Source organism: Oratosquilla oratoria, chromosome 12 (assembly GCF_046742065.1).
Source record: "Oratosquilla oratoria isolate Oo_2021 chromosome 12, ASM4674206v1, whole genome shotgun sequence".
Lineage (NCBI taxonomy): Eukaryota > Metazoa > Arthropoda > Malacostraca > Stomatopoda > Squillidae > Oratosquilla > Oratosquilla oratoria.
The window spans coordinates 41,969,043-41,991,440 of NC_134788.1; the positions used below are offsets into that span (position 1 = coordinate 41,969,043).

Below are 22,398 nucleotides of genomic sequence, written 5' to 3' on the forward strand. Positions count from 1 at the left end.
CTTAGAGATGTATTTGATAACAAAGAGGGAGATGGGGGTTACGGTGCACGTCTTATGAGGCAAACTAAACACCTGCCATACGCTTTTCTCTTGCAGGCACCAGACGAACGGAACTACCACATTTTCTACCAGATGTGTGCTTCGCTGGAGGACGATCTTATCAAGAACCTCAAACTGGGTAAGGAGTTGGCGAGCTGTCGAGAGGTTACGTACGAGGGTACGACTTTTGGAGAGAAAATTCGATTCCAGAATAAGCGGGAACAGAGGTCGATAATGCTTAAATCTGTAAATCCCGTCATAGTAGGTCAGTAATGCTTAAATCCGTAAATCCTGCCATGGTACGCTTCATGATGTTTGATCTAGCTAAGGACGGAAGGATTTTTATTGAACGGTGACGGGGTGGGAGAGTGTGACCTGAACACGGTGTAGGTTAAGCGATCGGAAACCTCGTCAGGAGAGTTTTTAGCTGAGCTGGGCACGTTACCGCCAGACAGTTAGTCCGTTACCAAAAAATCTGGGGTGCATTTCTGTCAACAAGTTACCGATTTTAATTTCCTAAGAGCAGTCCGTCCACGTTACATGTAAATGTACGTACACGTACGCAGTATGTATACGGAGATTTTTCGACAACATGTTCAGCAGTAATGTACTACCCGTCCAGCGGTAACGCATCCAGCTCTGGTTCGTGGGTCTGTAGCCGTTTATTCAAATCTCGTCTCGTTAGTCGGAATAATGTGTAGTGCATCGGAGAGCTTAGATTAGGAGGGAATGGGTTGGGGGGGGGAGTGTTCGTTTTGTACAAGTAGAATATTTATCTATCTCTATCACTCACTCTATCATTCTCTTCTCTTTTCTCTCTTCTCTTTTCTCTCTTCTCTTTCCTCTCTTCTCTTTCCTCTCTTCTCTTTCCTCTCTTCTCTTTCCTCTCTTCTCACTTCTCGTTTCTTTTATCTGTTCTCTTTCCTCTCTTTTCTCTCTTCTCTCTTCTCATTCCTCTCTTTCCTCTCTCTTCTCGTTTCTTTTATCTGTTCTCTTTCCTCTCTTTTCTCTCTTCTCTCTTCTCATTCCTCTCTTTCCTCTCTCTTCTTGTTTCCTTTATCTGTTCTTCTTCCTCTCTCTTCTCTTTTCTCATTCCTCTCTCTCCTTTCACTCTTCTTGTTCCTCTCTCTTCTCATTTCTTTTATCTGTTCTCTTTCCTCTCTCTTCTCTTTCCTCTCTTCTCTTTCCTCTCTTCTCTTTCCTCTCTTCTCTGTCCTCTCTTCTCTGTCCTCTCTTCTCTGTCCTCTCTTCTCTTTCCTCTCTTCTCTTTCCTCTCTTCTCTGTCCTCTCTTCTCTGTCCTCTCTTCTCTTTTCTTTTATCTGTTCTCTTTCCTCTCTTCTCTTTTCTTTCCTCTCTTCTCTTTCCTCTCCTCGTTTTTTTTATCTGTTCTCTTTCCTCTCTTCTCTTTTCTTTCCTCTCTTCTCTTTTCTTTCCTCTCTCCTTTACTCTCTTCTCTTTCCTCGTTTCTTTTATCTGTTCTCTTTCCTCTCTTCTCTTTTCTCTCCTCTCTTTCCTCTCTCTTCTCGTTTCTTTTATCTGTTCTCTTTCCTCTCTCTTCTCTTTCCTCTCTTCTCATTCTTCTCTTTCCTCTCTTCTTCTCTCTCTTCTCATTCTTCTCTTTTCTCTCCTCTCTTTCCTCTCTTCTTTTCTCTATTTCCTCTCTTCTCTTTTCCTTCTCTCTCTTTCCCTCTTCTCTTTTCTCTCTTTCACCGTAATGAATTCATCTTAATGTTAGTCATGTGGGTAGGTCACATTCCCAGCAGGTCACAGCATTCCCTGTGGGTAGGTCACATTACCAGCAGGTCACAATATTCCCTGTGGGCAAGTCAATACATTCCCTGTGGGCAGGTCACATTCCCAGTAGGTCACAATATTCCCTTGGATAGGTCACAAAATTCCATGTGGGTAGGTCACATTCCCAGCAGGTCACAATATTCCCTTGGATAGGTCATGACATTCCCTGTGGGTAAGTTATGCTCCCAGCAGGTCACAGCATTCCTTGCGGTAGGTCATGTCCCCAGCAGGTCACGACATTCCCTGTGGGTAGGTCACACTCTCCAGCAGGTCACATTCCATGTGGGTAGGTGACATTCCCGGCAAGTCAGAGCATTCCCTGTGGGTAGGTCACATTCCCAGCAGGTCACAATATTCCCTGTGGGTATGTCACGTTCCCAGCAGGTCACAATATTCCCTGTGGATAGGTCATGTTCCCAGTAGGTCACAATATTTCATGTGACTGTGATACCCCCTTGGAATAGATTTTTTTTTTTTTTTTTTTTTTTTCCCCTCTGTACGTCACACCCTGTGTGGATAGGTTCCATGTCGCACCTCTGCGGGTAGGCAGCATCCTTGACAGGAAGGTTGAACGACCTTCCTGCTCGTGACGATTCTCTCACCACTCCTGTAGGTGAGCCCGAACACTTCCTCTACCTCAACCCCGGTCGTCAGCAGCAACAACAGGTCCGTTGTGGTGCCATCCAGAGAGGAAGGAGCAGCAGGACCCGGAAGAAGGTCGGCAGCGGAGGCGGAGGCAGTAGGGTGATGGGGCGGAGGAGCAGCGAGACGGGTGTCGGATACGCTCTAGGTATCCCACGGAGGAACAGCCTCAAATGGCAGGGCAAGGCGACACACGAACCCCAGTCGAGTGACGGTGGTGTGGGTTCCCGCTTGTGCGGCTGCCGTAGCACGCTTGGCATGGCCGACCAGGCAGCCTTGCCGCTGAGATTCTGTGCACTTCGTATGGCTGGGGCACAGGCATGGCCGTACTTGGCATTACGTAAAGGGTGTCTGATAGGATCCAGTCGCTGTAGGGCAGTTACGAGGAGATATAATCCATTACACTAATGTATAGAGTGAAGCGAGTTTGTGTTTGATTGTTTACAAGTCTGATAGGGCAGATATGCTTTGTTGCCTGTATTATGAATGAATTGTATATTTTATTTATTTATATATACAGTATATTTTATTATTATTATTATTATTATTATTATTTTTTTTTTATAAACTTGGCTACCTCCTTGGTATATAGATAGATAGAATTTATTTTATTTTTATTTGATTGATTTACTCGTTTATTTTTTATCACTACCCCAATTTTTCACACAAGTCAGATGTCAATAGAATTGAGGTACATGAAAGTGTGACCCTCTCTTCCTATGAATTCATTAAGTTCATGCTGCACGGCAGTTTTCCATAATTCGTCCCTTGCATACATACAGAAGGAATAGTGTATTCATTTATTGTATTTTTTTTTATTGATTTATTTTATTTATTTATTTTTGTATACTTTATTGATTTATTTTATTTATTTATTTTTGTATACTTTATTGATTTATTTTATTTATTTATTTTTGTATACTTTATTGATTTATTTTATTTATTTATTTTTGTATACTTTATTGATTTATTTTATCTTTATTTTTGAATACTTTATTGATTTATTTTATTTATTTATTATTGTACAATTTATTGATTTATTTTATATTTATTGTTGTATACTTTATTGATTTATTTTATTTATTTGTTTATTTTTTCTATATATATATATATTTTTTTTTTTATGTATATATATATATATATATATATATATATATATAATATATATATATTTTTACATGTTATTATTACTCTCTATTTAGCTGTCAATGTTATTCCATGACTGGTGTAATTTTTTTCCCTTTTAATGGTCTACCTGGTTGGAATAGATGATAAAGATTATTATAACGATAGCTTTACACTGTGCCCCAGCTGTGCGACCGCTACGGTTTGGTTTCTGCTCAATTTTGAAATCCCATTCTGAAGCTTGTGTAAAAAAATTGTGCTGCGGAGATGGGCCACACTACGGTGCAGGTCCTTTGCCGAGGTCTTTGCTTGACTGCCGTCACTGTTCCACTTTGCTACGCTCCACCACTTTTTTCCCTTCGCTTTACGATTGTGCTTCACGTGGCTAATCGCAACAATTCTGTACAAGTTTCTACTTTTTTTTTTCTTTCTTTTTTCTTTCCTCCAGTTTTCCGTCTTAACCGTCATTCTTCTATTTTATTTATTTATTTTTTTTTTTCTATAGATCGCTCGTCTTGCCTCCACTTTGCTATCAACACAAGGCCTTGGTCTGGACACAAATCCACCACTGCACAGATGCCCGGTCACTTCCATGTCACCATTTTCAGTCACGGTTTCCAATGTTCCATCAATGTTTTGTAAACGTTACGAAGGACTTACCCGGAGGAACGCATTAGAGAAGTGGTTCCCAAACTAGGGGGTGCGCCTCCCTAGGGGGGGGGTGAGGAGGATACAAGGGGGGGGGCGTGAAGTCGTCTGCTCAAAAATATTTGTTTAATTAGAATAATAAAATCATTCAAAGAACAAATATGTACCATTACATACATGCAAAGTATAATTATAGCAGTCACTCCAACCCGTTTTCTATTAACTAGTTCTCCTTACAAACAGAAATATGTTTTCCCGAACAATGCTAAGAAATAAATGCGAGAATCATTTCACACGAACAAAAGAGGGAGTGGGGGCGTGCGGGTCTACTGGAAGCAAAAAGGGGGCGTCAGGTAAGATAGTTTGGGAACCACTGTGATATAGCATGTCCGTTCCATTACTGTCCGCCGAAACGTGTTAAAGAAGCTTGTATGGAACGTTGAGGATCTGGGTCACATGCATAAGCGAATATTCGGAATGCAAGACGACACGCCTGTGACAAGTACGGGCTGTGTGCTCGGAGGAAAATAAGGTTGGGAGTTGAAGGTGCGTTTCAGGTTGCACATTTTTGTTTATGCACGTGGCAATGACACAGTAGGGAGAGGAAAGTAACCTTGCATCTGCCCGTAGACGACTGGAAGCGTCCCACGTTTGAAACGGAGTAAAGACGACTGCCGTTGCCTATGGGTTACGATTCACTTATCTACCCACCTTGCCCGCAATGTTCCCTCGTCATTTTTCGCTGTGTATGCAGAAATTAGCTTGCGTGCTAACTTTGCCTTCTCTGAAGAGTATGTGTGTATCCATGGTGGCAAAGTAATTTTGTTTGCAATGGAAGCACTAGAGTTAAAAAAGGGGAAAAAAAAAAAATATTGGCTTGACTGTTGGCAAGTTACCATATTTTTTAGAGAATTTATAAGTTGATGTTTGGGCAGAACTCGTTTAATGAATGGATTTCAGTATCATTTGAAAAACCTTGTGTGGGCACATTTTTTCTTTATGTGCGCTAGATGTAAAACGTGTGCACGCACATGTGCACACGGCTTAGAGGGAACATTGCTTGCCTGCTGTGCCCGAATTTTCTAACATTTTTTCCAGAAATCTTATACTTCGTCTCGAGTGTGTGCGTTTGGTTTTGGTGTGAGAAAAGTTTTTCGTTTTTTGTTGTGAGAAAAATTTTCGTTTTTTGTGAGAAAAGTTTTCGTTTTTTGTTGTGTGACTTTGAGTGCCATTGTCGTGTGTAGCCTCAGTTTTTGCCCCGGAGGAACACGAGGGGGGATTTGATCCATAACAGCTACTATTGACTGCCATTTACCCCAGCTGTCCAGCGAGAATACGGAGCAAAGGGGGATGGCACCAGTCGTAGCTGTGGCTTGACATAAAGTTCTTGCGGGTTAGGGCATCGTTACTTGCGGCGAAGGTCGAGATGATGACGATTCGAACCCTGCCCAGGGGCGAGTGGGTTTTTTGTCAATTACTGTGTTATTACGACACCAGCTGCCGTAGTTTCTTCCGTGAGTAACCCGTGGCCAATCTGGCTGCAGTAGGGTTCAGTAGGGCTCTGGGGCTGAATTTATAAAAGATCCGTACCCTTAAGTCTAGACATAAATCATCAAAATGGTGGAGATTTTACCTAAATCCCTATGTCGGGGAACTAAATGCTTATTTAATTAGTTGCATCTTATGGGAGGGTGGAGGGGAGTGGAATATATAGGAAATGGAATGGGTGGGAGTGGTTTCTATGCCTTTTTCTTTTTGGCTACCCCCCCATGTAAGGGGGAAAAAGCCTTTGGTATATGTATGTATGTATCTTATGGGAAGGGAGCTACACTCGTGGGGTCCCGCCTTTGTATCTCGCAGTGTCTAATTTATGTCTAGACCTAAATGCTTATGTCTAGAATGTCTAGACATAAGCATTTAGGTTGCCGACGTAGAGATTTAGGGAAAATCTCCGCCATTTTATAAAAGATCGGAAGCCCTATGTTTAGATATTAATCTTCAAAATGGTGGAGATTTTTACCTAAATCTCTATGTCAGCAACCTAAATGGTTATGTCTAGAGGTAGAGGTTCGGATCTTTTATCAATTCGGCCCTTGGGTCTCGGAGATCCAAAGCGACAGATTTATTTACTTGACGACAGTTGTACTTGAAGCTTGGTACTGTAAGTACTAACGAATTGTGTGGTTTTGTGTATTTTTTTATGTTTTATTTGGTTTTTGCATGCTCTGGTTGGTTTTGAGATTGCTCAGGAATGCAGGATTTAAAACTGCAGACCATGGCAAATAATGGTCATTGCATTGACGCACACACACAACAGTCAACTAAATGCATACACATAGAATGATGAAGGTGGAAAAAGAAGTCACGGGTCTAGTTCCGGGTTTCTGAGTTTATTCCCGACCAGTTTCGCTCTATGCTTCTTCAGAGGATAGAGCGAAACCAGTCGGAAATAAACTCCGAAACCCGGAACTAGACCCGTGACTTCTTTTTCCACCTTCATCAACTTGTCACAATGTCCCAGCATACACACAGAATCATGAAAGGCTTGGAACTCCTCGACAGATAAAACCCGTTAAAGTGGGATAGAAGAAAGACAAGGTGACATGAAAAGAAACTCAAAAAGGACGGTTATAGAAGAGATCTGAAAAAAAAAAAAAAGTTCTCCACCGAGTGGTGGATGTCTGGAACAAATTGGACGAAACAGTAGTGTGCGGAAACACCATACAAGAATTTGAGAACAAACTAGATGTTGTGAGGTACAAAGACGGGTCACCATGAGCATAGCCCCCCTTCCCATATAATACAACTAGGTAAATACACACATATACCAAAGACTTTTTCCTCCTTACAAGAGAGGTAGCCAGTCAACAGCCATAAATCCATCCCCCCTCATCCCACCCCCTCCCTCCCTCCCTCCCTCCCTCCCTCTCATCTTGGCTCCTCTTGGATGATGGGTCATCAGAAGCAATGCAGTAAGACACAGCACATCCACAGCAAGGCCACTTCATTTCATCAGTAACCCCCCCCCCCCCAATCTCCGTCCCCTCGTGTAGTAACATTGAAGATGGGCTGCGTCAAAATATCAACTTAATACAACAAGAAAATGAGCCCAGCATCATAATACTGAAACGCCCACAACAACCTGACATTGCTGCTTGGCATCAAAACGGTAGTACAGTGAGTCCTCGTTATGTGGTATAAATGTGTGTCTTTTACTAGATTTATAGTAGCACCTAAATACATCATCAGAAGAGATCATAAGTACATCATGTAATTAGCTGGCTATGCACTCCCTCCTCCTCCTCCTCCTCCCCCTCCTCCTCCTCCTCCCCCTCCTCCTCCTCCTCCTCCTCCCCTCTTCCTCTTCCTCCTCCTCCCCTCTTCCTCTTCCTCCTTCTCCCCTCTTCCTCTTCCTGCTCCACCCTCTTCCTCTTCATCCTCCTACCCTCTTCCTCTTCCTCCTCCACCCCTCTTCCTTTTCCTCCTCCTCCTCCCCCCTCTTCCTCTCCTCCTCCCCTCTTCCTCCTCCTCCTCCTCCCCCTCCTCCCCTCTTCCTCCTCCCCTCTTCCTCTTCCTCCTCCCCTCTTCCTCTTCCTCCTCCCCTCTTCCTCTTCCTCCTCCCCTCTTCCTCCTCCTCCCCTCTTCCTCTTCCTCCTCCCCTCTTCCTCCTCCTCCTCCTCCCCTCTTACTCTTCATCCTCCCCTCTTCCTCCTCCTCCTCCACTCTTCCTCCTCCTCCTCCCCTCTTCCTCCTCCCCTCTTCCTCCTCCTCCTCCTCTTCCTCCTCCTCTCCTCTTCCTCTTCCTCCTCCTCCCCTCCTCCCCTCTTCCTCCTCCCCTCTTCCTCCTCCCCTCTTCCTCCTCCTCCTCCTCCTCCTCCTCCTCCTCCTCTCTTCCTCTTCCTCCTCCTCCCATCTTCCTCCTCCCCTCTTCCTCCTCCTCCTCGACTTAATCCTCATCCTCTCTTCCTCTTTACCTCTTTGTCTTCTTTTCCTTTTTCCTTCTCCGTCTTTTTCTTCTTGATAGTATGTCTTACTTGTACAGTGAGTCCTCGTTATATGGTACACATGCGTTCCTGAAAACCACACCGCAAATTTAAATTACCGTATACCGAATCCAAGTTTCAACTTATGGCAGACATACTACCTTCTCCCTGCGCTTTCCTCTTCAAAATATCTTATTTTTACCTCCAAAACACGAGCGGATACCGTATCTGTGAATTTTTCTTACCGTAAATAGAATCGAGGGTAGTAATTACCAGATACCGTAACTGTGAATTTACCAGATAAAGAATTACCGTATAAGGAGGACTCGCTGTATCCCAGAAAAGTTTTGGCTGTAGATTCAAATCGCCCCAGATGCAATTGCCACGTAGAAAACCCAAAACACACATTCTTCACCGTCCCTTTGCGTATCTTGCCCAGACAACAAGACGATATCTCTTTCTTGAGCGACTTGTGAACCAGTTAACTGCAACATAACAGATTATGTATACGTACATGTATGTATACACATGTACTTTCATGTATACATATGTACATGCATAATACACACACATTAATTTGGGCATTTCTCATTTCCTCAGTACTATAATTAGGTACAACAGATTATATATACATACATGTGTATATATATATATATATATATATATATATATATATATATATATATATATATATGCACGGAAAAAACACCAAGGAAAAAGATAAACTGATGACCATCATCAGTTTATCTTTTTCCTTGGTGGTTTTTCCGCATATTTCGAATCACGAGTTTATGTGATTTCTCATGCATATATATACTGTATATATATATATATATATATATATATATATATATATATATATATATATATATATATATACATACATTCATCTCGTGTATATTTATGTACACCTGGTATATAATACATGCATGCACACGTAAATTTGAGTCTAGTGCAAGTTGGAAAATTAGAAAACGGGACACTAAACCGAACAATTGTTGCTCCTTTCCTGTGTGTTGCAATTAGATGAACACACACACACACACACACACACACACACACGTACACACTTTAAGAGATGCTTAAGTTTTTTGTGACTGATGAGTTTGTTGTGTGTTAATACATCCAGTGTTCTTCGTCTCGGAATTAAGGCGTACAGTAGTGGTCAAAAGTTCTTGTGCACATGTTATTGTATCCATGTAAATGTACATACATATACCAAATGCTTTCCATCCCTTATAAGGGAGATAGCAAAAAACCATGGAGTCTCTCTACAACAAGAGGGATTTTTACGACAGAATTTAGAGATTTTGTTGACACAAACTTTTGACCATCCTGGAAAGATGTTTGCCATACTTGGAACTGCCTAGTGTAGGCCTTATGGTCTCTTGCAGTCTCCTTCATTTTTATGTTCTTATGCTTGACTTTGTATTTACCGTTTTCCAGGTGACCAGGACACGTTCCACTACCTCAACCAGGGTGGTAGTCCACACATCGACGGAGTGGATGATTCGGAGGACTTCGTGGCCACCTGCCGTGCTCTCTCTCTCCTGGGCATTGACCGAGACCAACAGAAACAAATGTTCACAATCCTTGCCGCCATTCTCCACCTCGGGAATGTTTCCATTCTTGACGCAAACGGTGAACAGGCATCAGTTGCTGTAAGTGGCTCCAGTGTTAATACAGGTCAAAGCTCCCAAACTCGGCAGTCTAAGACACAGCAACACCTAAAACTCGGCTATAATTACGTGCCTTCTGAAACCCGGAAGAACACCCTAAATACAGCATCTTATTTCCCCGTACGGCCGCATAGTGCCACCGTGATCGTTTCCCGTCACCGTTTAGGTATGACGGTTTATTGTGATAGTGCTCTGGTGTGTATTCTATTATTTCGTGTATCTACGGTAACTCTGTAGCCCTATTAGTGATGTTATGGTTTCTAAACGTCAAGAAACACCTGTTTTCTAAAAGTCAGAAAATTCTATTACTCGGCTTGGCGCCAGTTCCAAGGGTGCTGAGTTTGGGAGTTTAGACTTGAAGTGACGGTAGTTACCTCAAGTTTCGACAATAAAAGGGAAATGATTAATGGACAGTGGTGGACATGTCTCTTGTAAGGAGGAATAGGCTTTTTGGTGTATAAATACGTTTCATACGTACGTACGTAAAACAAAGGCCATTTCCCCCCTTATAAAATAGGTAGCCAAAAAAAACAAAGGCACAAAATCCACTTCCACCCATTCCATCCCAAACATACTCCAATCCACCCTCTTCCCTTCCTCTAATCTTGGCTCCTCCTGGATGACGGGTCATCCCTGCATCTCGCCCACTGCCCTGGGTCTGAAGCAGTGTTGCAAATTTGTGGGCCCTCCCATAGATATTTCTGGGAAGAAAATAAAGACAATTTTCTGTGTTGTATTAGGGTCGTTCTGCATTGTATTAGGGTACTAGTACTACTACTACTACTATTTTTATTTATTCATTTATTTATTTTTTTCATTTTTATTTATTTATTTATTTATTTATTTATTCATTTATTATTATTATTTTTTACGACCTCCATCCTCGTGGAACTGTGTGGTGGAAGCAGCAGGATCTGTCTCCCACAGACACAGTTCATTGGCCCCTCTCCTACCAATAAGGACTACCACTACTTCTACTACTATTATTAATAGGGAGGGAGGGGTGAGTGGATTTATGCCTTTGACTTTGGCTACCCCCCTTGTAAAGGGGAAAAGTCGTTATCTAGGAGGAGCCAAGATGAGAGGGAGGGAGTGGGATGAATAGGAGTGGAGTATATGGAGGACGGAATGTTGTGGAAGTGGATTTTGTGCCTTTGTTTTTTGGGGGGAAAAGCCGAGGGGAGTGGAGGATGGAATGTTGTGGAAGGGGATTTTAGGCCTTTGTTTTTTGGCTACCTCCCTTGTAAGGGGGGAAAAAATCTTTTGTTATGTGTACGTATTGCAACTCGTTACAAGTTTATGGAGGGGCAATAGGTTTTGGATCCAACTTGAGGTAGAGTGTGTTTTTCATCTCCAAACGTATACTAACGATCTCCGCCTTTGTTTTCAGCCCAACGACAGTGCCATGCTCATCCTAGAGGAGCTGCTGGGTCTGGACCGTACGGAAATGGCCAAATGGTTGTGTCACCGCAAGATCGTCAGTGGACGAGAGGTCTTCAACAAACCCATGACCCTTTCCGAGGTGAGTGGACGAGAGGTCTTCAACAAACCCATGACCCTTTCCGAGGTGAGTGGACAGTCGCCCACCTGCGAACGGTTGTGCACCGTTGGGAGCGACGCAGTGCAGGCAGGCGGAAGGTCTCGTTACCGTCTTCTCCGTAAACTTTGGCACTGTTGGGGGCGTACAGGACAGCACGAGAGAAAGAGTGACCCGACGAGTATAGTTGCATTTTTCACAAAGAGTTACGATGAATGGAAACGAACGAGTGGAGGGTGGGCGAATGCCTTGATGATCTACCTCTCGTATAAAGGGGAAGAAGCCTTTGATGCAGGGGCAGACTAGGACGTTAAAGCAGCCCAGGCGTTTTTCACTCGGAGGAGCCCTGTGAGAGGGGTTGAGTCGCAAGCGAAGCGAATTAATCAATCTTAGGCGATTATTTTGAGGCCTATGTAGAGACAAAGTTGACTATTTTAGATGATATCTATAATTAAACTGTTGAGACTTTCTGACAAGTTGAAGTGGGTGGGATGAGGAAAGACTGGAGTCTTATTCCGAGTTTTATTCTTGACTACGAGCTTTTGAAAAAAGATATTGCTACAGGGTTAGAAGTGGAGTACATGTACTCGTGCATACCTTTCCGAGTTCCTTTGCACTCGGAAAGGTATGCACATGTACATATACGCCACTTCTAGCCCTGTAGGACTATTCTTTTGGAAAACCTTGTAGCGAAACTAGTCAAGAATAAAACTCGGAATAAGACCCCAGTCTCCTCTTTAGACCCATTTCGATAATTAAAATGTTGAAAAATTTATAAAGCTTTTTTCCCAAGCGGAGGTGGCCCTTGTACCGAGTCACCCACCGGGCATTGCCCAAATGCCCTTATTATACGGGAGGGGGAGCTATGCTCGTGGTGACCTGTTTTTGTATCTCGCAAGATCAAATTTGTTCTCAAATTGTTGTATTGTGTTTGCACACACTATTTCTTCATCCAATTTGTTCCATATATATCACTCTGTGTGGGAAGCTGTTCTTTTTCAGGTCTTTTCTGTAGTTATCCTTTTTGAGTTTCATTGCATGTCCTCTTGTTTTTCCTCTGTCCTGTTTTAATAGGTCCTCTCTATCAAGGCATTCTTTTCCTTTCATAATTCCGTAGATGGTGCGTTGACGTACTCTCGTGTTTGTAAACAAGAGGCGAAGCTTCTGACTAGGCTTTATACAACTACAAAACAAAACATCAATACCGTCTGAAAACAAAACGGAAACAATACAGGTAAACATACATACATATACCAAGGCTTTTTCCCCCTTACAAGGGGGGTAGCCGAAAAGAAAAAGGCATAAAATCATTCCCACACATTCCATCCCTGAATACACTCCACACCCCTCCACCCTCCCTCTTATCTTAGCACCTCCTGAATGACGGGTCATCCCTGCACCTTGTCCACTGCCCTGGGTCAGAAGCAGTGTCGCAAGACACAGCACATCGACAGCAAGGCCACTTCATTAAATCGGCGACCCCCCCTCTCCGACCCCCCATTGCATAAAATGAGAAGGCGGGGAGAAATCCCTTCGGGGTGCGTCAAATTTTGCTCACACATACTACCTCACCCCCCATCCACCCGCCCATTCCACCTCATGCTATCACAACATCATCCATATACAACCATTCTCCATTCACCCCTGTCTTCTGTCCTCTCCCGTCCTTCCTCAACAGACATTCCCCTCTTCTCCAAAGCCCCCTTCACCCCATCCATCCACCTCATCCTAGGACGTCCCCTCATGTTCACTCCCTCCACATCTGCCTTCCATACCTCTTTTACTAGTCTTTCTTCACTCATTCTTACCATGTGTCCAAACCATCCTAATATTCTTTCATCAACCCTATCTCCCAGCTCCTTTTCCACCCCTGTTCTCCTCCTCACCTCCTCATTTCTCACTCTATCTAGCCTAGTAACCCCTATCATACTTCTCAGACACCTCATCTCAAACACATTCAAACTCCTTCTCTCTTCTTCTCTTATGTTCCATGTTTCTGCCCCATACAGTGCTGTTGGCACAATCACTCCTTCATACAGTCTCCTCTTAGCATCCATTCCCAAATGTCTATTCCTCATTACAATCTTTAATCCACCAAGGCATTTACTCGCTTCTCTCAATCTACATTCTACCTCCACTTTCACTCCACCTTTCCCTGCCACATTTGCACCCAAGTATCTAAAACTATCCACTTCCTCCAGTCGCTCTCCCTTAATGCTCACTTCCAGTCTACTGCCACTTTCACCCCTTATACATCTCATCACCTTACTTTTACCCACATTTATCTTTAGCTTTCTTCTATCACATACTCTCCCAAACTCTGCCACCAACTTCCTCAATCCCTCCTCCGATCCTGCCACAAGCGCAGTGTCGTCCGCAAACAACAGCTGGCTCACCTCCCACTTTTCTCCATTTTTTTTAACCATCTCCAATCCCTTGACCACTACCCTTGCATTTACCTCTCGCACCACCCCAGGTAAACCACAGGTTTACCACAGGTTTACCACAGGTAAACATACCTATTCTAATTGGGTTAACATGCACAATTAGTTATACATACATACCTATATCAACGGCTTTTTCCCCCTTACAAGGGAGGTAGCCAAAAAAAAAAGGCATAAAATGCACTCACACCCATTCCATCCACCTCCCTCCCTCCCTCCCTCTTGTCTTGGCTCCACCTAGTGTAACCCATCAGGCAATCGTACGTATAAAGTTACAAGAAGGACAGATCACCACATGTACACGACTTTTTCTCCTAGGTTACCGAAACCCTTTTTCAGGTGTCGCTAACTTGTTGAATGGAGAATGGTTGTATATGGATGATGTTGTGATGCATGAATTGGAATGGGTGGGGGGATGGGGGGTGAGGTAGTATGTGTGAACAAAATTTGACTCAGCCCGTAGGGATTTCTCCCCGTCTTCTCCTTTTATGCATGGGGGGACGGAGAGGGGGGGGTCACCGATTCAATGAAGCAGCCTTGCTGTGGATGTGCTGTGTCTTGCAACACTGCTTCTGACCCAGGCCAGTGGACAAGGTGCAGGGATGACCCGTCATCCAGGAGGTGCTAAGATAGGAGGGAGGGTGGAGGGGTGTGGAGTGTATTCAAGGATGGAATGGGTGGGAATGATTTTATGCCTTTTCCTTTTTGGCTACCTCCCTTGTAAGGGTGAAAAAGCCTTGGTATATGTATGTATGTATGTACTAACTTGGACATACGAGTACATACATACGCAAAGGACAATTACAGAAGAGACCTGAAAAAGAACGGCTTTCCCCACAGAGTGGTGGAAGCATAGAACACACAAGACAAAACAATAGTGTGTACAAAAACATACATACATATACCAAAGGCTTTTTCCCCCCTTACACAGGGGGGGTAGCCTAAAAGAAAAAGGCATAGAAACCACTCCCACCCATTCCATCCCCTACATACTCCACTCCCACCCATTCCATCCCCTACATACTCCACTCCCCTCCACCCTCCTCCCTCCTCCCTCCCTCTTATCTTGGCACCTCCTGGATGACGGGTCATCCTTGCATCCCGTCCACTGCCCTGGGTCAGAAGCAGGGTCGCAAGACACAGCAAGGCCACTTCATAAATTTGGTGGCTCCCCCTCTCCGTCCCCCCATGCAGAAAAACAATACACGAATTTAAGGACAAATTATCCTAGAGGGACTTGTTCCGGACCCCACGCCCTCGACAATCAAGCCGTACCACAGTGTATGCATGGGCATAAGTGTGAGAGGCAAACTCTCCCTCCAAGAGCCCCGGAAAGAATTAAGACCTTACTGGCAACCAGCCTAGGCCATGAGTGTCCAAAAATCTTCAACACCCTCCCAAAAGAGGTGAGAGAGAAAATCAAATGCTCGGTGGACAGCTTCAAACATGCACTGGACAGGTTTCTGCGCAAAGTGCCAGACGAGCCCCCAGTCAGTGCCAGGCTACACCGCCATCAGTAGGTTCTCTCCGAACTCACTACCAGACCAACTGGCCCTCGCGAGGAGGGACAACAGGACTGGCACCAGCGGTAGTCCACTACGGCTGTGAGGATCGACCTCGGAACTTCACTAAGTAAACTAAGTAAGTAAATTAGACATGGCGAGATACAGAGACAGGACACCACCAGCATAGCTCCCCTTCCCGTAAGAGACAACTAGGTAAATACACGTACCAAGGGAATTTTTCCCCCTGTATGAGGGGGTAGCCAAACTCGAAAGGCATAATTCCACTCCCACACAATCCATCCCCACCCATTCACCACCTGTACGTCCCTCTCATCTTGACTCCTCCTGGACGACTAACTCGGACAATCTAGGGAAATGAAAAACATAAACAACAATCGAGTCACTTTTTCCTCAACTAAAGTGCATCTCTTTGCGGAGAAGACGGACCTTCAGGCCGAGAGATTTTGTTGAAGCGGAAGAGAGTAGTAGTGCATTAGCCAGAAAGAAATCACCGAATGAACGTCACGGCTGGAAAGGACGGGCTTCGTAGACCGAGGTGATGTATGGCCTTGTGGGTAACGAAGGGGAGTTTGACCGAAGCGGACTAATATTTCCTCAACCGCCTTCCCTTAAAAATTGCACACTGGAGATTAACGACCCGCCTTCCCTTATAAATCGCACTCTGGAGATTAACGACTTGCTCGTTTGCTGAATCTCTTCTGGCTTAATGGAATTAATGTGGCCCTAATTTGTTTCATTTTTAACTTTTTTTTTTTTTTTAGAACTTAATTGAATGTAATAACCAATGTCTTGATATATATATATATATATATATATATACATATATATATATATATATTTCATTTATTTTATTCTATATTTATTTTATATTCTATTTTATTTTTTATTTTTTCGGAAAAACTTTATTTACCAAATTGTTGAACTCTGGCCAAATTATTATAATTATTATTATATATATATATATATATATATATATATATATATATATATATTTTTTTTTTTATATATAATTATGTATATATATATGTGTGTGTATTTTTTTTCCCCTTTTTTTTAAGGAATACATACATATACTCAGGGCTCTTTCCTCCATACAAGGGAGGTAGCCAAAAAACAAAGGCATAAAATCCACTCCCACCCATTTCATCCCCACATACTCCACTCCCCTCCACCCTCTTCCCTCACATCTTGGCTCCTCCTGGATGACAGGTCATCCCCGCATCTCCCCCACTGCCCTGAAGCAATGCAGCAAGGCACAGCACATCCACAGCAAGGCCACTTCACTTAATTGGCAACCTCCCCCCCTCCTCATCCCCTCATGCAAAAAAAAAGAAAAAAAAAAGAGAGAGAGAGAGAAGAAGAAAAAAAGAAGACTGGGAGGGATTTCTCCCCGTCTTGTCTTTTACTGCATGAGGGGACGGAGAGGGAGGGGCTTCACCGATTAACTGAAGCGGCCTTGCTGTGGATGCGCCGTGTCTTGCTGCATTGCTTCTGACCCAGGGCTGTGGGCGAGATGCAGGGATGACCTGTCATCCAGGAGGAGCCAAGATAAGAGGGAGGGAGGGGTGGTGAATGGGAGTGGAATTGTGCCTTTGACTTTGGCTACCTCCCTTGTAAGGGGGAAAAAGCCCTTGGTATATGTATGTACATACATATAGACATGCATAGGTACACATACATATATATATATATATACACATATATGCATGGGCATCCATGGGGGGTGGGTATTTGCCCCCCCACCCCCTGGAATTTATGAAAAAAAAATGCAAGGTAAATACAAAATTAATACAAAAAAAAATTTCATGGAAAATGCAAAATGAATAAAATACTATTTATTATTATCATTTAATTATCATTTGAAGCATCTATGTAACATTATACCATTAACCATATATGTATAATCTTTAATTTTGCCTCCCACACACAAAAATTTCTGTGGATGCCCCTGCATATACAAGAGTGTAGGTCAGGGGAAATTGTCCTAAGATGTGTTAGAAACTATTTAATTCTCCAATTGTAGGACCTACTCAGTTGTCAAAGAGGTCTTTGTCATCACAGGTCACATTTATAATTTAAGAACAAAGTAGATGTTGCAAGATACAAAGACGGGTCACTACAAGCATAGCTCCCCTTCCCGTATAATACAACTAAGTATATACACACCCACAATAGTGTGTGCAAACACCATACAAGAATTTAAGAACAAACTAGATATTGTGAGGTACAAAGATGGGTCACTATGAGCATAGCTCCCCTTCCCGTATAATACGACTAGGTAAATACACGGGTCAGCAGTTAGGTCACAGCACTCGAGTAGTGGACATTTGCCCGATGCTCCATTTGTCTGGCCACATAGAAAATGAGGACAACAACCCCCTACTATCATTGGTATTCTCGTAAACATTGATGTAGTTTTTTTTTTTTTTTTTTTTTTCTTTTTTTTTAGTCTATTATACATAGTCTTTGTCCATTTTTTCAGAGCTCAGTGCATTCTATTTTAGTTTGGCTGCAGTTAGCACTCCCAAACTATTAAAGCAATATAGGTGCCAGTATAGTACATAGCCTACCTTTTGGATGTGGCCTACAAAATAGCAATATAGGTGCTAGTATAGTACATGGCCTACCTTTTGGATGTGGCCTACGAAATTTTTCTTTGGTATAGTATGTGGCCTACCGGACTTTTATTTCGGTATGAACCTGTCTCTTAACCCTCTAAACCCCGATGACAAGATTCTTCTCTTTTGGTCAAATAAAAAAAAATCATAAAACACCAAAATGTTTGATCAAACACCAGAAAAATATGACGTCAGTCCTCGCGCGGTCAAGCCGCATCAGATGATATTCAGATGTACGGGCCGGCGCAAGGCCTACCATATCCGGTTTTTTGTATCTACACCACAAGCGGCTGACATGAGTTGAATGGGTTAAGCTGTTTGAGAGTGCTAACTGCTGCCAAACTAAAGCGGAACACACTAAGGAATGCACCCAACTCTGCCATTTTTGTCCACGTTTTGCACTAGGGAGTTTGAGGTTTCCGCATGAGACGTGGACAAAAGTGGTCACCAATCTTGCTGGCAGGACAGAATCGTCTGGCACAATGCAAAACAAAATCTGAGGACCACATGAAAGTGTGGGTGGTTATTCAGTTAATTTCAGGCCTTCCTTTATCGGAATTTAGCAGAGCTGGGTGTGTTACCGTCAGACAGCTAGTATGTTACCAAAAAATCTGGGGTGCATTTTGGTCAATGCGTTACCGATTTTAATTTCCTTTGAGAGGTCCGCGTTACTGCGTATGTGTATATGTATGTACATATATGCAGTATGTATACACGGATTTTTCGGTAACGCACTACCTGTCCAGCAATGACGTGCTACTTGTCTGGCGGTAACTCGCCCAGCTCTGGAATTTAGTTCTTGTAAGACTTGTAAGTGGCCACATATTGTTTATTAGTGTAATGTGTTTATTCATTAATTCTGAGAGACTAATCTAATAACTATTAACCTCCTTCCCCTCTGCTTGATGTTCCGCATCTTCTGCTGCCTCATGCTGCCGGGACCCCACAGAGCTGATGGTTCTCAACCGCTGCCCGTCGATTCAGCTCCGTATCTACATAGATGATTTTCGTGGATTGTATATTTTACTTATATTTCCCGGGTAATAACTGGCATATCTGTCCTCAGGGATGCCAAAGAAATAGTCATTAGTAATCAAGAACGGTTAGAAGTAGAAAGACGATTTATAAAGTAAAAAAGTGATCGGCATTCATTCTTGAATGGAGATGAGTCTTCAGTCGTAAAAAAAAAAAAAAAAAAAAAATGTTTGAGGGAAAAAAACAATAATAGATAAGTAAATAAATAGATAAATAAGAATATATTTAAAATAAAAAATGAATTAGTAAATAATCATTTTAATCACTTGTCCATAACTGAAACAATTGTTAAAGTGCATCTCCAAATTCAAAGATCCAATTCCATTTTGTAGCACACCGTAAATAGGTAAATAGATAAATAAGAATATGTATTAGAGTAATAATTAAATTAAATAGTAAATAATTTTAATCACTAAAATTGTCAACGTGCTTCTCCAAATTCAATGATCCAAGTCCATTTTGTAGCACACTGTGGGGCATCTTAACCTCTTGAATATGATTACACCTACATAGGCATCGTAAGCCACAAGTAGGATATATGAGAAAGCCGGATTTAGTGTTCTGGTTATATTTATTTCGTAGTGGTAGCGGAAACAGGCTTGATCACGTTTTCTGTGATGTTATATATATTCAGGGTGAAAGAGAACGAGTGTAGCAGCAGTAATTTTATAATCTATGTATTGTGATGCATCATTGTATATCGGGCAACTCTATGTTCGCGCGAATACTTAGACTCGTGTTGAATAGAATTGTCTGGACTGAAATGGAAAGTCTGGATCGCAAGGGGAGACCCGCTACGGCTCTGTTGAGAACTGAAGCTGTGGAGATACCTCCGTTCCTCCTGGTGCTCTTCCTTGCTAGGCCGTCAGCCACTTGCCTGCCCGTACAGCTCACTCTTTCCTCCTTCGGTTTTGCTTGCAGGCTACTTTCTCCCGCGATGCCTTGGCCAAACACATTTACGCCAAGCTCTTTGACTGGATCGTCACGCAGATCAACAAATGCTTCTCCGCCAAGTCTAAACCGTACAGGTGCGTGCGTATTTTTCTCCAAGGGTGTCTGTGGATATTGGGCAAGGTTGTGGTTACGTATAAGAATTTACGTACCACAGAAACTTAACAAACTTGACAATGGAATCCAAAAGGTAACATTGTGTGCATTTGCTTCTCTGAAGGTGTCTGTGGATATCAGGGAAGGTTGTGGTTATGCACAAGAATTTACGTACCACAGAAACTTAACAAACCTGAATCCAAATGGTAATATTGTTGTTATTAATATAATCATATTTTTGTCGCACATTATAGGCTATGTGTGTCTTTTACTAGATTTATAGTAGCACCTAACTGCATCATTAGAAGAGATCATAAGTACATCATGTAATTAGCTGGCTACGCATTCCCTCCTCCTCCTCCTCATCTTTGTCCTCATCCTCTCTTCCTCTTTGTCTTCTTTTCCTTTCCCCTTTTCCATCATTTTCTTCTCGATAGTATGTCTTACTTGTACAGTGAGTCCTCATTATACGGTACACATGCGTTCCTGACCTTGCCGCAAATTGAAATTACCGTATACCGAACCCAAGTTTTGACATGTGGCAGACATACCTTCTCCCTGCTCATTCCTCTTCAAAATATCTAGCGGATACCGTATTTGTGAATTTTTCTTACCGTAAATAGAATCAAGGGTAGTAATTACCAAATACTGTAACTGTGAATTTACTGGATAAAGAAATACCGTATAAGGAGGACTTACTGTAATATTGTATCAAAGACTGTGATGCATCTTTAATAGAAATACTATGTTTACATAGTCAGGTAAGAGTGAGGGAGGAAAGAAAGGATTACAAAGGCAGACCATGCCGACAGGAGACCTTTTGCTCCATAACTGAGTTGGATGCAAAAAAATTATAATAATGATAAATAAATAAAAATTATAATGATACAGTAAGTCCATGTTATACAGTACATATGTGTTCCTGAAAACCTTACCGCAAATTGAAATTACCGTATACCGAGCCCATTATAACATGTAATAATAGGATATGGCAGACATACCTTCTCCCTGCAAAATATCTAGCGGATACCGTATCTGTGAATTTTTCTTACCGTAAATAGAATCGAGGGTAGTAATTACCAAATACCGTAACTGTGAATTTACCAGATAAAGAATTACCGTATAAGGAGGGCTCACTGTATAAATAATAATAAAATAAATAGGTAATGTTAAATAATAAACAAGTAAATAGAGATATATGATGATACGGTTTAACGTCACACACTCCCCCTATATTGGGAGGCTAGGACAGTGCCCCTCACAGAGGGCTTTGTAGCGAGGAATTTAATTAACCATGCCCTTGGTTCAATTTCGCCGGTGGCAGGGTTCGAACCACCATCCCCTCAACCTTCTCCGCAAGTAATGACACCCTAACCTGCTCAGTCAGTGAGCTTCGTTTAAATAGTAAATAATAATAAATGGATAGATAAATGATAATAAGTAATAATCAAGCAAATGATAATAAACAAACAGACAAATAATAACAAACAATATAAATCAGTTACCAGGTTACCATTAGCGAAGGCGAGGAAGATATTTACTCGTTCCTCACCTGTGTAGGGACTGGGAAGGTTATCCTCGAGTGAGGATAGCAAAACGTAAACGCAGATGGGATTCAAGACGTCCTCAAATCTGGAGATCTTGAAGATGTTAGCAGAAATGTCATTGAGTGTGAAGCCTTTATTCCAGATATGAAATGGAAGCTCACTGGATGAACGGGTTAGGATGTAGTTACTTGCGGCGAAGGTCGAGGGGATGGTGGTTCGAATCCTGCCACCGGTGAAGTTGAACCAAGGTCATGATTCGTTCAATTCCATGCAACAGAGTCCTCTGTGAGGGGCACCATCCTAGCCTCCTGATAGGGGGGAGTTTGTGGCATTAAAGGATTACAAAGGAGGACCATGCTGACAGGAGACCTTTTGGTCCATATCTAGGTCAGATGCAGAAAGAAAAAAGAAAAAGAAAAATGAATTAATAAATAAGTGAATAAATAGGTAATGATAGATAATAAGCAGATAAATTTTGATAAAATATAATTAAACCATATCATCATTATCATGAAGTGTCATTCATGAGAGCTTTATCAATTACTAGAAAAAACTCCGAGCACAGCAATGTATCAGGAACAAAGGCTTTGTCCTCTTGTGATATTTCCCAATATTTTTATTGACATTTGCCACATTTGTACAGATCTCAAGAGTTCATAAATTGACATAATTTTTCATCTTAGAGCATGAAGAGACGGAATCGTATTATATTGCATGCATATGGTATAATGGA

General features: G+C 42.3%; 1 protein-coding gene across 12 annotated transcripts in view; it reads left to right on the top strand.

The window, feature by feature from the left end:
* The window catches only part of didum (dilute class unconventional myosin), a 203,544-nt gene that overhangs the window by 66,506 nt on the left and 114,640 nt on the right, over positions 1-22,398 (top strand). For 5 of the 12 annotated variants that reach the window (XR_012967009.1, XM_076195521.1, XM_076195520.1 and 2 more), the window contains exons 7-11: positions 97-178; positions 2,448-2,657; positions 9,679-9,893; positions 11,302-11,478; positions 19,993-20,099. Coding sequence is in view for 11 of the 12 variants with exons in the window: in XM_076195521.1 (XP_076051636.1) it covers positions 97-178; positions 2,448-2,657; positions 9,679-9,893; positions 11,302-11,478; positions 19,993-20,099 (791 nt within the window). In the remaining variant the exon portion in view is untranslated. Of the gene's footprint in view, positions 1-96; positions 179-2,447; positions 2,658-4,600; positions 4,796-9,678; positions 9,894-11,301; positions 11,479-19,992; positions 20,100-22,398 lie in introns of those variants that run through there. The other 7 variants (XM_076195525.1, XM_076195524.1, XM_076195528.1 and 4 more) reach the window with 5 other exon arrangements.